The sequence below is a fragment of the Lissotriton vulgaris genome, chromosome 12 (genome assembly GCF_964263255.1).
Source record: "Lissotriton vulgaris chromosome 12, aLisVul1.2, whole genome shotgun sequence".
In the NCBI taxonomy this organism is placed as follows: Eukaryota; Metazoa; Chordata; class Amphibia; order Caudata; family Salamandridae; genus Lissotriton; species Lissotriton vulgaris.
Genome location: NC_141700.1, coordinates 713,216,182 through 713,234,316, shown reverse-complemented (window position 1 = coordinate 713,234,316; position 18,135 = coordinate 713,216,182). Strand labels below are relative to the sequence as shown.

The 18,135-nt window shown below is 46.0% G+C and overlaps 1 protein-coding gene across 2 annotated transcripts in view; it reads right to left on the bottom strand.

Annotated features, from left to right (window-relative positions):
• Nucleotides 1–18,135, bottom strand: part of LOC147678090 (hydroperoxide isomerase ALOXE3-like) — a 155,803-nt gene that overhangs the window by 26,310 nt on the left and 111,358 nt on the right. For both annotated transcript variants that reach the window (XM_086945957.1, XM_086945958.1), the window contains 2 exons: nt 7,698–7,819; nt 5,466–5,566 (listed from right to left, as the gene is read on the bottom strand). In XM_086945957.1, the coding sequence (XP_086802083.1) occupies nt 5,466–5,566; nt 7,698–7,819 (223 nt within the window). The remainder of the gene's footprint in view (nt 1–5,465; nt 5,567–7,697; nt 7,820–18,135) is intronic.

Below are 18,135 nucleotides of genomic sequence, written 5' to 3'. Positions count from 1 at the left end.
AAATTCAACAGTGGGTGCTACTAGGAGAAGACCGTCAGTGTCGACAGCAGTTACCATATGTCAAAGAAGCCTTATACCTTCCAACCCTTGAGCTCCAAGAGAAGGCTTTGCGAAACTGTCATGACCATCCTCTAGCGGGTCACAAAGGAATTGCCAAGACTCAAGAATTGGTGCAACGTTATTTTTGGTGGCCTGGAATGTCCGATCAGATCAAAAAGTATGTTCAGTCTTGCGAGTCTTGTGCTCGGAGTAAACCCACTAGACAGGCTCCCCAAGGGTTATTACAGCCTTTGCCCACTCCCCCTTCTCCTTGGCATACAATTTCCTTAGATCTCATCGTAGACCTACCGTTGAGCAAGGGATTTGATACCATCCTGGTGGTGGTAGATACATTCACGAAGATGAGTCATTTCGTCCCTTTGTCAGGAATTCCCACGGCAGTCCAATTAGCTAGAGTATTCAGCGAAAATATTGTCAAAATTCATGGTGTCCCTAAGATAGTGGTCTCAGACCGAGGTCCCCAATTTATTTCCCACTTTTGGAAGGCCTTCCTAAAGGGGATGGGGATAGAGGGTAGACTGTCCACTAGTTACCACCCAGAATCCGATGGGCAAACAGAGAGGACCAATCAAGAATTAGAACAGTACTTGAGGTTATTTCTATTGGATCAGGGTGGGGAATGGTCCGAAAAGTTGTGGATGGCCGAGTTTGCTTGCAATAATGCGAAGAGTGCATCTACTGGTTACTCTCCGTTTTATTTGAACTTTGGTAGACATCCTAACTTTATGGTGTTACAAGAGGAGTTAGATGTCCCCGCAGCCAAGAGGGCCCTTTTAGATTTGAGTTCTTTGCACAAATCCGCTGAAAAGAATCTAGAGAAAGCTAAGGCGTCCTACAAAAAGTTTGCAGATTCACATAGGAAAAAGCCCCCACAGTACCAAGCAGGAGATCAGGTGTGGTTGTCCACTAAAAATTTACATTTGAAAGGAAACAGAAAATTCCAGCCTAGATTTGTGGGTCCTTATATTATCGAAAAGGTGTTAGGACCAGTTACTGTAAAATTGAAACTCCCGGCCAAGATAGGTGTACATCCAGTTTTTCATGTATCCTTGCTGAAAAAGGTTCAATCGCCTATACGGCTTACAAAACCTCCAGATCCACTTAATGTTCAAGGGCATCCAGAATATGAGGTTAAGGATATTTTAGATTCCAAGTACGTACAAGGGAAATTGAAGTATTTAGTGGATTGGAAAGGGTTTGGCCCAGAGGAAAGGTCTTGGGAACCTGTCAGCAACCTTCACGCTCCACAACTGTTGAAACGTTTTCACTCCAGATTTCCACACAAACCAGGACCGATGAATTGGTCCTTGAGAGGGGGTACTGTCAGGATTCACCGAGTAGCCACTGTAGCTTCCTCAAGACTGTTGGTCCGCTCCCTGTCCTGGCCCCGTTCTGCACGATCTAATGTGTGGTTTCCTTGTTCCTCTGGCAGACTGAGAGATTCCAGAGGTAATCCGAGTCATTGAACTAAAGAACTGTTAAGACTGTATATAGTTCCCCTCCCTAATATGGCCGCTCAATGTTCCATTTACTGTACTCAATAGATGCGCCCTCTAGTGGACTTCTGGAAGGCGCGCGCTTCTAACTGCGCACTTCAACGAAGATTCCGTTCGAGAGGCTTGTTCTTGTCGCTGCTCCGCGTCAACTATTCATGACGGGAGAATAACAGCAATTATCAAAGACGTTCTAAGTATCATAGTACTAGAGTTTTCAGAGACTTTCATGAGAGGAATCCTTGTCGTGCGCTCTCACTGCTCAGAGAGGCACCTTGGTCAGACGAAGTTCCCAGCCGCTGTCCCAGAGCTGTGACAGCTGTCATCCAAATATCCTGCGGTTCTTCAGGAGAAGGCGAGTGTCGAGGAGGACTTGATATGACACGACGTAGTTGAGTATTCAGCTGAAGAGAATCTTGAACTCTACAAGTAAGGCGTTACATCTTCTCGTCAAGTCAGCAAATATCCAAACTGTATTGCTTCCACTCGCATTTCCCCACAGGACATTCTCCCTTGCGTTTCTCCTTGCCTTTCCTCCCCCTTGTACCTTCCTTTACCCTTTTTGCGTGCTTCGGTGATTCAGTGAACTTTTGCTCGCACTTCTGACCCGAGGATATCTCTGCACAGAACCCCAAGACAAAGTCTGACGAAGAACTTCACAGGTACAATTCAGGTTGATAGAGAGAGTGAGTGCAAGTGTAGAAATATTCGGGGTAGAAATACTAATGTTCGCATATGTCTTCACTGCAGGAAGTTCAGTCAGATAACATTCCTAAATATAGAAGAGAGGCAAATACCTGAGCAGAAACTGGTAGGACAAGTTTCATTTATCATTTACGAATAGTCAGCACAGTGTAAGAAGGTTTGTGGTATATTCTCTCTCTCTCCCCCTTCTGTGTATTAGGCACCTACAGAAACGACGGCGAGATGAATAGCAGTCGCTGGAAGTAGGGTGCCAGTCGAAGTACAGGTATTCTCTTCTCTGTCCACTTCCCCTTTCCCTGCTGCTGGTGGTCTTGCTCTTGAAGCGAGGGTACCGGTGGAAGGGTGATCGGCACATTCGTCAGTACTGCCCCTGTGAAGCGTTGGAGCACCTGGATATCGTGACACTTCTGTCCAAAGATACAATACTTACCAAGTGTGCTCTGTTGCAGCCCAAACTCCACGTGGCATAGACGATCCTTCATTCAAATAGGAGCCATTCGTGGCATCAAAACACAAGGTAAACCGCATCTTTATGCGTGTGTTGTTTACCGTCACAAGTGGCTAGAGGACCAAAACTTTAATAAAATCCCCCTTTTCCTCTTTTCATAAACAGTTCCCATGGACTACAATCACAGCGCCCTGATGAGAATCCTGTAAACAAGTTCCAGGATTCGAAACGCGTCGGTATTTTCTCTGTCACTAAGGGTCAATACGACTGATGCATAAAATGGGCTTTCTTTCCTCAAGAATACATAGTGATTGTGTTTGACGAGTTGAGGGTTGAATTTTGACAAAAAACAGTTTTCTCTCGCTCGCCCTATAATTGTGATTTGCTTCTGTGAACTGTTCTTTTTTCAGATTTTTGTTCGTGACAATTCTTGTCCATGTACAGAGTATGAATGTTTTTCCTTAAATGTATAGTATTGTTTTTTCTGCACTGTATATATGCATAAATCACTTTTCGAATTGTATATGGCTAGATATGAGGTTGATGGCGGTCTCATGTCTGTTGTTTGAAAACAATGAAGAGAATTGTTGCTAACTAAGATATGACTCAAAGACACAAATCATTGTCGGGGTAAACTAATAAACTATTGTTTATCCACAATCAAGTGTTATTTAACTTATAGTTTGGAGGCATAGGTAAACACAATTTGTTTCACTTCAGTGTGGCCCTACCTACCCTCCCTCCCATTGGGCCCAGCCACCCCTTTGTTTCCATATGGATTATCCATAAAGCGGCATCACGAGGGAATCCCTATGATGGGGATTCCCTCTCAAAGGGTTGCAGGTCAGCGCTGCGCAGTCCAAGCTCTCCTCCTCCTTGGGGAAAGATAAGAAAATAAAACACTGCACTCATGAGGCGCTAGAAGGCCCAACAAGTCCCTGGAGATCAAGGGGCCAATGCAGGGCCCAGGGAGGCAAGCCCTCATGGCGATTCCTCCTGGGCCCCAGGAGCAGCATGAACCAGCAAGGTCAGGAACAGTACCAGCACCCACTCAAAAACATGGGGTCACAGCCCCAATATTTATATTACACCATCTCTTTGTACAGAGCATGGGGGAACCAGATGCAACTGGTTCAGGGGGGATTTGGAGCACTTTGTTTTACAGGCTCCTCTTCCCCTTTGTCAGGTGGGGGCTAGGTGATCAGACACACCACAGGGGGCAGAGTCAGCATTGTACAGGCTGGGCACAGTCCTATTCAGAGTCAGGGGATTACTCCTCCCACTACTCCCAACACAGATGTCCCATTCATCCTAGTGCTGACTCACCCTGCCCCTCCTGGAGCCACACCCACCTCCCAGCCCCTGTCACTCACAAGCCAGACATGCAGTTCACATCAGGCAGGCGGACACATAGCACACAGAAATGCCAACTTCTAAAAGTGGCATTTCTCACATAGCCATAATAAAGCTGCGCCCACTATTACGCAGCATTTATTATTACAATTCCATACATACTAAGCTCAACCACTCAGCCCCTCCCATATCAGGAATTACGACTGACACACTGATCAGGGCATCCCCAATGAATTCCTATGGGAGGGCAGGCCAATCTCACCAATGTAACACAGAGTGCGTGCGCACTTTACACTGGACAGCAGTGCTAAACTTCCCAGAGGCCTAAATCCACCAACACCATGTCAGAAATATGGCGGGAGAAAGGCAAAAAGTTTAGGGATGAACCTCCCAAAAGGGCCAAGTCCAACATGGAGCTTCCAGATAAGTGTGAACAAAAGATACAGGTTCTGAGGGTGAACAGTGTAATCAGGAGCATTAAGTGAGCAGCGAATGGATCAAGTGTTTACAGGAAATGCAATGCTCTGTTTGTCACTTTTGGCCTCCCAGGGAAGGGTACAAAGATGTCCAAATTAAAACTGAGCCACTGGCATCCAGAGGTTATTGCATTGGCCTATTCCAGTTCAGATCTTCCTTGGCCTCTAGGGCCACGGTGTCGTACCATGAGAGGAGTGGCTGCCTCTTGGGCAGAGTTGAAGGCTGTGGCTTTGGAGGACATTTGCAGAGCTGGAACTTGGGCCTCTAAGCACACCTTTAGGAGACATTATCGATTGCATGACCGTTTACATGACTGATGAAATATTGGATAAGGAATTTCCAAGATTATTTTTGATTATTGTGGTGTTTTGATCAGTATGTTTTGCTTTACAACACATCTGGTATTGCATTATATCATGATCTTTCTGAGTTTTTTTCTTTTCAAAGGTCTTCATTGAAGCAGTGGTATACCTCATAGGTAAGGACTGGGTCAAAGATGAGGGAGCAAAGGTAATGCCCCAATGACTTACTGCTAATCTTCATTACTCTTAGCCCAACTCATCCTCGACCCAGTTGTTCAGCCCACCACCTTCCCTGTTATCCAGACATTTGATAAGAGGCTTGTTATTACAGGAATTGCATGGGAAATACTATTCTTTTGTAGTTGTCAGTTTAGGGTGGGTGGGGTTAGTTGGTATTTCCTGTTTTGTTTCCTGTCCTGGGATTAGATGACTAAACCTAGTAGGTAAGGACTGGGTCATGGATGAGTAGGACTAAGAGTGAAGAAGATTACCAGTAAGTAATCAAGCCATTCTGTGTTATACAAATAAACAAACAAATACACTTTATCCTGATTATGGTTGATCGTGGTGAGTGATGCAAATGGATGCAGTAAAACATTCCAGGGTGGTCACAAAGTTTTCACCTACCTGCCCACTATTAATAGCAGCATGCTGGGCAGAGCAGGTGAAAATCACCATGGTTAGATACTTAACCAGCTCTGAACAGGTCTTCAGTGAGTCTGGTACACCTAAGGGAGTACAAATATCAATGATCACAATCGTAAACTACTCACATAAGTTTACATAAAATGTTGCTATGCATTCATTTGTAAACAATGATATAGGCATCAACTGAACCATGTTTAAAATATAGTATATGAGTTTTACAATGGAAAGGATAACAGGACACAAAAAAAGAGAAAGAGCAAGAGAGATACAAGAAGACACAGAGAAACGAGGGACAGTGTCATCTTTGTGTTAAATAGTGATAATACAATTTCAAAACCCCTGTGTATCTCCCATGTCTTACCTTGGGTTTTGTAAGGGATAGTAAGCCAACTGCATCGATCTATCCTCTGTGGAGACTGGATAACACCAGGTATATACAGTTTGGAGACCATTCTTTGCTTCATGGGCCTCTAGACCAAAACAAGGAACAATCTCCAGGCATTTTCTCCCTGTGGAGTCTATATTTTTTTGCTTCCTATCAAGGGACTAGTGGTGCTAAATTGTTGACACAACTGCCATTCATTGATAATCTGGCGGCCGTAAATCCGGATTGTCCACATTGCACAGGTTTTTTGTGATTCTTGAAGACCTGTTACAATCAGAAAAAGGTCCCAGCACCTAGAGGACATCATTCATGGGTTAAGTTCCAGTCGAAGTCAAGTTGCAACTGGTCAGGAGGGCACTTCAAGAAGAAAAGGCCTCCTGCAGCTTGTTGTGTCCTTGAAACCACGCAGGAACTCTGCCAACTGAACCTAGGATTCCACCTCTTTGTCCCAGGTACAAGTGGGAGCAGGGTCAGCCCTTCCGGTCTCCTCATATGTCTCAAACAACAAGTGTAGTCCTTCTTCTGTTCTTCCACAGGTCCAGAAAGTGTTAAAAAGAAGTTGGTTTTGTTTATGGTTGACACTAGCTAGTGAGAAGATGTAACTCATAGCTCCTCCCTAACTGAATGGGTGAAAGCTTCCAGGGGACAACCTATCCACTTTTTCAGCCATTTCCTGTTTGCCCTGATGCAAACAGGTCACCATAAAATGAAGCTAGGGGAACTCTTTCTCCCTTGTGCAAAGCTTACGTGCCCACTTACAGATACGGTCAGGTCTTCTTCTTCTTCTCTACGGTGACTCAAAACTGGGCCTGGCTGGGGGAACAAAGGTTTCCATCTCCAGGTCTCAACATACATGCAGAGAAAATGTAACTTTCTAAAAGTTGATTTATCTAAATATTTAAGAAAAGCACAACTTTACCATTGAGTTGGACTTTTAATAAATAATAAAACAGTTGTTAAACTATTCTTCTAGCTGGTCCCAAACCATAGATAGCAGAATCAATATTTTAATCTGTACTCTAGCTTTCTCACACGGCAGCCAGAGCCTTCTACAGTGAAAACTGTTTTTGAGGGCTTATTCCTGCAGGGGCATGGCAACTGAAATTTGGTTGCACTCCAGTGCAAGTTAACAAACACATTATGCACAGAGATGAGGTAACATCCACTGTAGAGTCCTTCAGTGAAGATTAGGTACACCTATATAGTGTTTGGTCCTGAAGAAATGCCACTCGATTTCTTTTTACGATATATTCATGAAACATGTTGACCTTGTAATTATAACTAACATATTTAATTTGATTACCCCGTTTGCATCTAGGAGAATATAGGATCATCCTTTCCCCCCGCTTCCCTCACTTTTTGGCCTTGATATAGATATTGTCCCTTGAATTAAATTTTCCTTTAGAAATATCTATAGTCATTTCTATATGACAGTTCATTCCTATCTTCCTACTATTGTTCTAGAAATACACAATATGTCCCCAGTATCACTTTGACAAATTGAGAAGATCTCCAGCAAAGAGCGCCCTTGAGGGGCACGTTGGGCATTGCAGTGCCAGCTCCAATGAGGAGCAGGCCCGATGATGAATCATGCCACCTTTTGGTGGGTGAGGGCACTTGCTTCCGCAAGCTAATGCTCCTAGTGATGAGAAATATTCCAGGTCCCTAAATTAGACACCTAGAACTGAGATTTCGAAACATTATATCCTTTTTGCTATTATTGTATGAATTAGGAGACTGTATACTGGGTCTTCTCTTTAGTGTTTCAAATCATTCTGTATTTTCTTAACTAATGCATATTCATTTTCATATAAGTTGTATCTTACCAGAGGATTTTCTCTCCAGGAAACCTTCTCTGTAGATCTCATTCACCCAAGCCTGCAGTTCATGGTCATTCTGCACTGAAGTATCACTCTTAAAGTAGCACTCCACTATGCCCAATACAAACCTAGAAGGTGAATACAACAGTGTTTGTGACATCGGTGTGTGCATTTTACATTTTAAAGCATCAGCCAAAGCATTTGAACACCCAAATCTCTTCCCTATAACAAACTCTATGGCCCATCCTTCATTAGTGCTGTTATGTGGAGCATTAAGGTGCAGTAAAGGACGGTGTGAATAAAATAACAAGGTGACTTCAAAGAACTCAGAGTAGGATGAATGGGCAGGAACAGATCTGATCCTTTTCATTCAACTATGACCTATTAGAGGCAGATATGGCAACGCCTTAATTATGCGTAAGTACTCCAGGGAAGTCAAGAAATTTCATAATTCTTGAAGAAGCGAAAAGTTGTCTTGAATTTGCTATGGCTGATGCAGTCCCACCTCATCCAATCCCAATATTCCCTGCAGTTGGCTATAACTGTGAACATGAATGGGCTACTTTGATGCAGGGAAGTTGTGTTACCCTTCTGTTATCTGAGTGGCAGAGGGGAAACACAATAGCCATAAACTGAATGACCTCTCTCCTCTTTCCTGCTGTTGCCAGTTTTGGCCTTGGGCAACAGGGATAAGCGCTTCTGCAGGGTGGGGCTCTCCTGCCCGCACATGGTAGTAGACATGTTCCTGCTGAAATGTAGTCCCCTTTTTTACCCCAGTTTGTAAAACTTTGGCAATTTTACCATTTGCGAAGCTGACGTAGCTGAAATACTCATTTTTTAAATTTGTGCCACTTTGCACATGGCTAATTAAGACGTCACTACTGTATTAATATATCCTGTGTTCCAGTTCTCAGAAACCTTTAGATTAATGAATTTAAAAAAACTCCCGAATGAAATAGTTCTCTCTCACGGGAACTTATTTATTATTCATCAGCTCTAGAATTTCTCTCACTCTGTAAGATATCACAGTACACCTTTTCTATACTACTATTATAAAGAGAGAACTGTGTCCTTTGAGCCAGGTAAACTCGAAAAGTACACCACCAATCGCAACACCCAATACAGCGTTGGAAAGGGGGGGGGTCCTGTAGATGGACATAGGCTATAAAAATATAAAAATAAATGTTATTTAAAAAATAAACAATAAAAAAAGTAGTCCCTAAGAAGTAGCGCTGGCCGTGTGCGCTAACAACGTGGACGTGCGTGCTGACATCATCTAGCGCGAGGAGGAGCGGTGGACAGCAGCGGTGAAGTTGGGCTGAGATACATGAAGCGCGGGGAGGAGCAGAACGTGTGCGGCTCAGAGAAGCGATGGGAGGAGGCGGAACGAGGAACGGTGAAGTCGGGCTGAGGTAGGTGAAGCACGGGAGCGCTGGGAGGAGGCGGAACGTGTGCGGCTGAGTGAAGCGCGGGGAGGAGTGGAAATGTCGTGGCGGGCGGGGGCGGGAGTGCACGCAAGGCGGAACGTGTGTGGCTGAGTGAAGCGCGGGGAGGAGTGGAAATGTCATGGCGGGCGGGGGTCGGGGCGGAAGTGCACGCAAGCCTGAAATGCTGCCCCCAGCCCCCTTCTGCCCCAGGCAACGCTGGGGCGGGCTGCTAGTTTATAGATAAATATCTCGGGCCAGATGTAATGAGCACTGATCACAAAATACTGGTCGCAATTTGCAGCCAATATTTTTGCAACCAGAGTGGTATTTTGTGAGCTGACGTCCAAACATTAGGAAGACCGATTTTCTAATTGCGATTCTTTCCGAGTCACAATTTGGAAATCGATATTCCTAATGTATAAAACTCATTGAGTTTCGTTTAGGGATTCCTTGTGGGTCGCACATAAACCTACCTCATGAATATTAATGTGGTAGGTTGCAGTTTGTGACCTATTAGAAATCACAGCCATCACAGGGATTGTAGCCTTCTGAGGTCAGCAGACCACCATGTCTCCGATTGCTTTTAATAAGGCAATCTTTTTTTAAATGTAGCCCATTTTCCTTAAAGGAGAACGGGATGCTTTTAATTAAAAAAAATAATGAAACCATAAAGTCTAATTTTTTTTAAAGGTGTCAGTGGTCCTTTCCATGTGTCTTGCTTCATTCTCTATCTTTAAATGTGTAGTATGTGTTCTAGCTGGTTTTTAAGGTCATGTTTATTTTTCTTGTCCTATTTTTCATTAGCAGTCACACTCAGGCTGTTTTCCTTCCTCCGTTCAACTCTGCAACAAACCCCCTGGATTGAAGAGTTCTCCAGGGTTCAGCTCTCAGTTCCACCTTTTTTTTAATATAAACATTTTATTGACCTTTTACAAGTTAACTCCAAACCATTTACCTTGCACACAGGAACATTAATACACATGGTATCATCAATATCTTGTGCATTTGGAACAAGTCCAGCATAATAGCCCCCCACATTTACAAAAGGTCCCTTGGGTGATATCTAAATTGTCAATCCATGGTAGTCCCACCATTTATTCCAGCTTTTATCATATTTGCAGGGGCACTGCCTGGCTTCATAAATCGTTACATCCAGTTTGCCACACCAATCTTTTCCCTTAGTCCACACCTCGATCTGCAGGGCCACAGAGGAGGTCCAGTTGTGGGCAATGTCTTGTTTAGCTAGTAGCATACCCAGGCCGACCGGAGCCCTGTCCCCCTAGGCCCTACCAAATCATCCAGGATACCATGTAAAGCTATTTTCGGATCACTGTCAATAGTCATACCCATCACAGCTGATAAATCAGCCAACCCAGTGGCCCAGAATACCTGTATCACAGGGCATTTCCAGAAAACACTATCAAACCCACTTTCCACAAAGAGAGAGGGGTCATAAATGTGTGGTGGAGATATTTGAATTAGATAAAGAGGAGTCTGGCCAAAATTGTTAAAGTGTGATGAGCCATGTAGGCCTCTTGCCTGTACGCCTCGTCCAGAGCCGCAACCCAAACCTCCTACATTTCTTTCAGACAAGGTATTGAGATAGGCAAGTGTATCAGAAGGGATCTATAAATTTGGGATACCCTGCCCTTGCTCAAGTGGCCTATAAGAATTTTGTTTTCTAGGAGGACTATACTCAGGAAATTCCTGCAGCTCATTGTTATGTGAATGTAGAGCATGTCGGAGTTGTAGGTATCGACAGAATTAGGAGGTTGGCATTGGAAAATCTGTTAGGAGCTCTTGGAAAGATTTCATGTGATGGCTGCCCCAAACATCTGCAACTCTTGATATCGCAATGGAGTTGCACTTCTAAAATCCCTTCAAGGTGGATACCTGAGCCAACCACCTACCCACCCATAACTGGGTCTCCCTTGTGAGTTTGTGATCCCATCTCAACCATCAAAGTGTTGCTATCCACACTCTGACTAATTCTTGGGATACTTCCAGAACATTTGAAGGAATAGGTGCATTGTACAGGACATGGAAAACGTGTCCAGTGAGTCTAGTCCCAATATGGCTAGTTCACCTCTATAGGCTGGGTTGTCCCACCCATCAACAAGCCAGCCATTAACCCTTTCATTGCTGCTGTCGGCCAACTGCCATTGCGAGCACTAACTCCGTAGTGCTGCGCACGTCCGTTGGCCAACGAGGCCCCGCCCGCTCATCAGAACGCCCGCACCGGGGCGGAATTGCAGCCGCGGTTAAGGTGTTAATGGGGATATAGTTGTGTTGCCCAATAAAAAAAGTCAAATATCAGCCCAGGCCAGATCTCCATCATAGATTGCTCAAGTGCATTTCCCAAAAACCACCTATGGAGCGCCTCCGGCCCAAATTAATATACATCCTATGGCCAAGACTGAGTCAAACCATGTTTAAGAAATGTTAAAGGGGTAATTCAGTAAGGCATAGAGGAGCCTGAGCAAGATCATAATTTTGTAAAAGGTGATCCTACCTATGGTATTAAGATGAGGATTAAACCATCTTGAGAGGTCCTCTCTTGCACTGCGCATCACAGGACTTAGATTTAGGCTCCATGTCAAGTCCGGCTCCCAGGATGTATGCATCCGGAGGTTTTAAAAGCTAGATTGCCAGGCCTTGTCCCAACTGTCTCCCTTTATCGGCACTAGCAAAGTTTTGCCCCAGTTACCTGAAGCCTCAATGCCTCCCCAAATATGAAGAGTATCTGGAGAACTCTGGGCCTTGTTTCAACAAGTTTGGTCATAAATAAAAGGATATCATCCGTGTGAGGTGCTATGTGGTCGTCTATCGCCACTCCCCAATCAAAAGCCCACACCTGAGCATCGCAACAAATCCACACTGCCCGCAGCTCAATGGCGAGTGTAGATCAAAGCGAAGACAATGGGCACCCTTGCCTGATGCCTCTCTTCACAGAAAAGGCATCCGATAATACACTGTTAACTCACAATGGGGCCCAAGGTCCCACGTAGAGGACCCAGACATACGCCCGGAATCGAGGCCCCAGTCCCATCCCACCCAGCACCTCATCAAGTTAAGTCCAGTCCACCATATTGAAAGCCTTATTAAAGTCTATTAAAAGGAGAACTGCCAGGCCTCTTAGCATTCTGATATGACATAGTGCTATGTGTACTTGACTGATACAGTGCCTGGTGCTGCGCCAAGGAATAAAGTCACATTGGTCTGGGTGAACCAAGGTATGGAGGACAGTCAACAGTCAGTTAGTCAGGATCTTAGCATATAATTTGATCTCACTATTAATGAGGGCTATGGGTCGGAAAGATGCGCAATCGCTGGACTGTGGCCCTGCTTGGGGAGGACCACAATAGTAGCCTGGACAACAATGGGGAGAATTATGTCAGGGCAGAGCTTGCGCTAAAGCTCTGTAGGAAACCTATCATGTCCAAGTGTCTTTCTGGAATTGAGATCTGTCAGCGCATCCCCAATTTCTCCTTCAGTAATATCCTTGTCTAGGACAGTTTTGTCCTGGGATGATACAAAAGGCAAGGGAAATTCCTTTACCAAAGGGGGAGTCATTTTGGCATTAGGGTGTGGTTTCTTAGCATAAAGCTCCTTGTAGAACTGAGCAAAAACATCAGAGATCCCCCTCAAGTCATTCACCCATTCACCAGAGTACCCATAATGTGGGGTATCACCCTATTTTCATGTTAAAGAGTGACCCTGGGTCTCTGCGGTCTTTAAGGGTATTGAGGTTTCAAGCTTGGGCATTCAGTGATATTTTCTGCAGTCAGCTCTTCGGATGTAGGAGCAGGCCACACCTCTCATATATGCTTTACCTGCTTCCTATAAGTTCATAGCAGAGCCACCAGAGCCCTTGTTGCCTCAAGAAATTATTGAAATTTGACCCATAAATGTTCCTTGAATATCTCATCTTGTAGGAACCTGGCATGAAGATGCCAGGAAGGCAAGTTACCCTTAGAGGGCAAGTCAAATTGAAGCAGAACCGGTGCATGTTCTGATATACCCGAGGCAGGATCAGGGATCTCGATCTCTGAAGGAGGTCAGCAGCTAGTAGGAACAAGAAATCAATGCAGGCTAGTGAGTCGTGGGTGGCAGAGGAATGGGTAAAGCCCAGGTAGTCAGGGTGCCACACCTGACAAGCGTCGCTGAGACCTTTTGACAAGTCCCCTAGAGCCTTGTTATGTCTTGGAGTGAGTCCTTCTGGCCTATACCAGTCTTTTTTGGTCCATGATATCATTAAACTTTCCTTCCAGTATTGTGTTGCCTGAGAGAGGGCTGCCACTAAGTCCCCAAGAGCTTTCAGTGTAACCTGGTTCATTGTGGGGTGAATATATAATCATAGGATACTGTAGTGAACGTCTTCCAGTGTGCCCTCCAGGAGGATATACCTACCTTGGGCATCTTGTGTGACATTGGTATCGCTTTTGGGAGAGACCTGTTGTAGGAAACTGACTCTAAATATACTACACCAAAATGAGGCATAGTGTGTATAGAGTCCAGGTGAACCCAGAGGTAGGCAGAGGTTAAAGTTAGATAGAACCTTATTCTCTATGTGTGGTTGAGTGGTCGAGCAGTAAGGCAGTATCAGAGGACAGTGTTAAGCATTTGATGTACACACTCAGTCAGCAAATGAATTCACACACTCAAGAACTGAACTCTAGGCCAATTGTTTTTGTATAAAAATATACTGTTGTTTTATTTTAGAACCAAGCAAGCCTGGCACAGGTAAGCATTAAATACTTTTCAGTAATAAGTTGCTGAATAAAGAACAGTTTGAAAATGCAATAGAAATTGTACTTTGTTTGATTTACAGGGGATGAAGTAGGTTGCAACATTTAGCAAATACAGTTCATTGAAATGAATGGGCTTTTTCAGTAAATTACAGGTAAGTTACTTTTTACGTTACTTTTCAGTGCTGGATACCTAGATTCAGCACTGGGACATTTCCTGCAAACAGGTAAGTAAATACGTTTTGGTTATTTGTGCGATTTTTAAAGAATATTTTTAGATTTCAAAACTCCACACTTGCAACTTTTTGGAAGAAAATTGTCAATGTTATCCTATGGAGAAAAAACAGGTTATCAGTTCACAGGTAAGGTATTGACTATGGGGGTTAAGGTTCTGGGGTTAGACTCCTGGGTCAGTGATGCACTCGTGTTGCACCCTCAACTGCACTAGGGCGGCTGGGTGCAGAGTGTTGAGGTCCAATGTTGTCCAATGGGGAATAGGGGGCCTCCGATTGGTTCGCTGCTGGCAAGCAGGCCACTGGTTTGTGAGAGCAAAACTCCTAGGATTAAGGTCAAGTGAAACGGGGAAACAAAGCAGTACAAAAGGTGAACCCTCAGCGGCACTGGGGCGGCAGGGTGCAGAGTGCTGTTTCGACATTGGGCGGCCTGTTGTTTTCAATGGAGAACCTCCGATTTGCAGAAGCACTGCAGGCAGGGAGACAAAGGACTTCTGGGTGTGACCACCACTTGGAGGGGTAAGTTGGGAAGTTAAGGGTTTGTTAGGCACCGTCTGTTTGGGCACTCAAGGCCGTGGGGCGTCGGGTGCAGGAGTGCCTTTTGGGATCGGATCTTCTAACCAGCTACTGGTCGCGGTTAGGGGGGGCCTTCTGGATTTATACTGCAGGCGTCGGCTGAAGGCTTGAGGCAGGTCAGGGGTCGCAAGATCTCCGGTCAGAATCGCCGGGGTTACCTCCTCGTGGCAGGGGCGGCTCTAGGCTCATGGCGGCCCTGGGCAGGGAGCGTAGGTAGGGGGCCCCGGAAGAGGGTGTCTGGGCGGAGCGGAGCCCCCCGGAGCTCAGGAGGGGTTGGTCAGGGTGTTAGGAAGTGGAACAGAGCTGGAGGCCGCAAAATCCCTGCCAGGGGCCAACACGCAAATATATATCCATCCTCAGAGGATTATTATATTAAGGATATTTATTGGCGTGGAGGCCCCTGGGGTTTGGTGGCCCTGTGCAGGTGCAGAGCTTGCACATGCCTAAGGCCGCCCCTGCTCGTGGTATTTTTCCACTCGAGCTCAGGACGGGTTCGGCGGGTGCAGAGTGGGCTAGATGCGGGGTCTCTAGCTGCTACCAGAGGCTGCAGTTGAACAAATCCGGTGTTCATGGGAGAAGCAGTCTTTGGAAGTGAAGGCAGGCAGGTTCTCTGGGTTTTTGAGGTTGCTGGCTGCAGGACACACCGAGATTTCGCAGGAGCAGGTTCGAGGGGAGACAGGCCTGTAGGGCTGGGGCCAACTCAGTTTCAGTCCTTCTTCTTTCCTTCTTGTTGTTGCTGGATCTGAGGAAGCAAGGTTCAGGGTGCCCCCTAAATACTAGATTCAGGGGTGTTACAGGTAGGTAAGGGCAGGTACCAATGGGTCCCTTCCCTGGGGTGGGTACACCCCCTATCGTGCCACCCTCCCTTGGAAGGGGGGCAGGAGCCTGTACCTGGTTGGTTGGGTCCCGCCATCCTCAAGATGGAGGGGACTCAGAGTTGTGCTTCACCTCGCCTCCCCCACCCGAGGGGTAGAGTTGGCAGAGGTGGGCACACCTCGTTCCCTCACTTGTTTTTCCCGCCAGCTCTCCTGCCCAAAGTGGGGGGTAGAACCAGTGGGGACCAGTTGCTGAAATCAGCAAATGGTCTGGGGAGGCTCACAAAGGTAGCATGCCTTTGAAACTTCCCTCTCGTGATCCATGCCCATCCTGGGGGAGGAGGCTTGGCACGTCATCCCTGGATGTGCATTGTTTCAGGCCCCCAAGAGCAGCAGGCTCTCGACCCAGAAGTCCAGAAACATGTCTGTTGGTGGCAGCCTAAGCAGCAACTCAGTCAGGTCACTAGAAGTTGGCCAAGTTTCAGGGGGAATCTCTAAGATGCCCTCTGTTGTGCATTTTACATTAGATCCCTTACTGGCATCAGTGTGGGTTTAATGTGCTGAGAAGTTTGATACCAAACTTCCCAGTCTTCAGTGTAGCCGTTATGGTGTTGTGGGGTTCGCAATGACGAAGTCGCAGCACCATATACTCTTAATGGCAACAAAGCTCAAGAATGGACTTGGGCAATGTAGGGGTACAGGGCTCATACGCCTGTACCCTCATGACTGGTATAGTGCACCCTGCCAGAGGGGTGACTGATCTATGCCAGGGCAGTGATTTGTGGGCATGGCACACAGAGATGTGGGCCATGTCGACTCTTCACTTTGTTCTGCACCAAGACACGCAGCCTGCAAAGGCAGTGTGTGTGTGTCAGGGTACAGGACCTCGAAGGGTGGCACAATAAGTGCTGCAGCCCTTAGAGGCATTCTCTGGTCACAGTACCCTGGGTACCTGCTGTACCATTTACCAGGGGCTGACATGTGGCCAGAGATGCCAATTGGGTTTAGGCTTCAATGCAATTTTAAGGAAGGAACATAGGCCCTGGGTACCTGTTTAGCAAGAGCCCAGAGCACACTCAGTCAAAGAACATCAGCAATTCAGCAAAAAGTAGGGGCAGAAAATGCAAGTAAGAGGGCACTTTCTCACACCTGTGAAGAAGGATAGTGACCGCCCTGGAGCCCCTAGAATATCTGGCATGGAGTACTCTGTCATAACCCTTGTGGGCCAAAAATTGACAGTTGATGCCTTGAAGGTGAGTTTCATGCAGTAGCACTATTTGTGTGGAATGGTGCTGAAGATACTGAAAAACAGCCCCTTTCTTGATACCAGCCAAAAAGACGGTAACGTCAAAAACCTGAATGATTGAGTAATGTCCAGGTCTTGAAAAACAAGTGCTAGTCAGTGGGGGCGAATTTGGAAGAAGCCAATAGCTTCAGTGAGAGGGAGATCCCCCAGGGGATCTTACCTGGGGGGCCACGAGTCCTGCTCCCATCGAGAGTAAAGATAAGGCAAAAGAGAAGAAAAACATGGCCAACAGAACAAAAACATAATGAACAATCCCCATTTCCCTAACTCCCTCCTCTCTATACTTCCCACCCATAAAAAAGTACATGTGGTCCAATACCAACCCAATACCAACAAAGGGCCCCCCATCCGCTGCTCCTAAACATTTAACATTTGTTGTGCAAGATACAATGGTACTGGTGTCCAAACAAAAGTTCAAGAGCAGATGGCCCACTCATCCAGAGTTCGCTTTGAGAGTGGGGTCTGGGGCCACATGGCTCACAGGTGCAGCATCTCCCGATCGTAGGCTCTTCTCCCCGTCAGAGTCTGTGGTAGCATCCATGTTCAAGTGGCCTGTTGGTCGATGGTGCGACTGTTTCCTTTGGTGTTGGATCTTCAGTCTAACCATGGATGCTTGTCATCCATCCGAGGCAAGTCGGAGGATCCCAACTGCAGTGGCCGGTTAGTGACAAGTGGTCACTTTTCAGTTAGCCATTTCTGGGCCTCTTTTGGAGACTAGAAGAAGACAGTTTTAGAATGGTGAATAATTCTTAGGTTAGCTGGGTAGAGGAGCATATAGGAGATGTGTATTCTCTGCAGTTTGCCTTAACTTATTTGAATGATTTGCTTTGTGTCTGTAACATGGGAGTAAGGTTAGTAAAGATTAGTATTCACCCTGACAGGTATTTAAAATCTTCGGCCTGGCAGGCACAATGCAGGACTGGGCCCGGTCTTTGTAATTTATGAAACAGGCAATGAGGGGCTGGCAACGGGACCCTGGAGGGGTCTTGTGGCTAAGAAGCAATGTCCCTGTTAGAGAACAAAGCAGGGGGAGAGATCTTCAGGTTGTAAACAGGATCTAATCCATTGTTCTTGGAATCTAAGGGGAGTTTGGCCTTCGGACCCCTCACGAAAGCCAATGAAGTGCAGATTGTTTTGTCATGCCCTATTTTCGGCGTCTTCTGTGTGGTCTTGGAGGAGCACAGGATAGTCAGGACACTTCTGAGGAAAGGTGGTTGACAGTGTCTTCTAAGGTGGAAAGCCTCATCTCTGCTTATGAGATGCTTTTAACTGTTTGGCAGTGTTCTTGGCGCAACAGAGACACATCGGTTCGCACCTCCCAAATCTTGGTTTCTAGGAG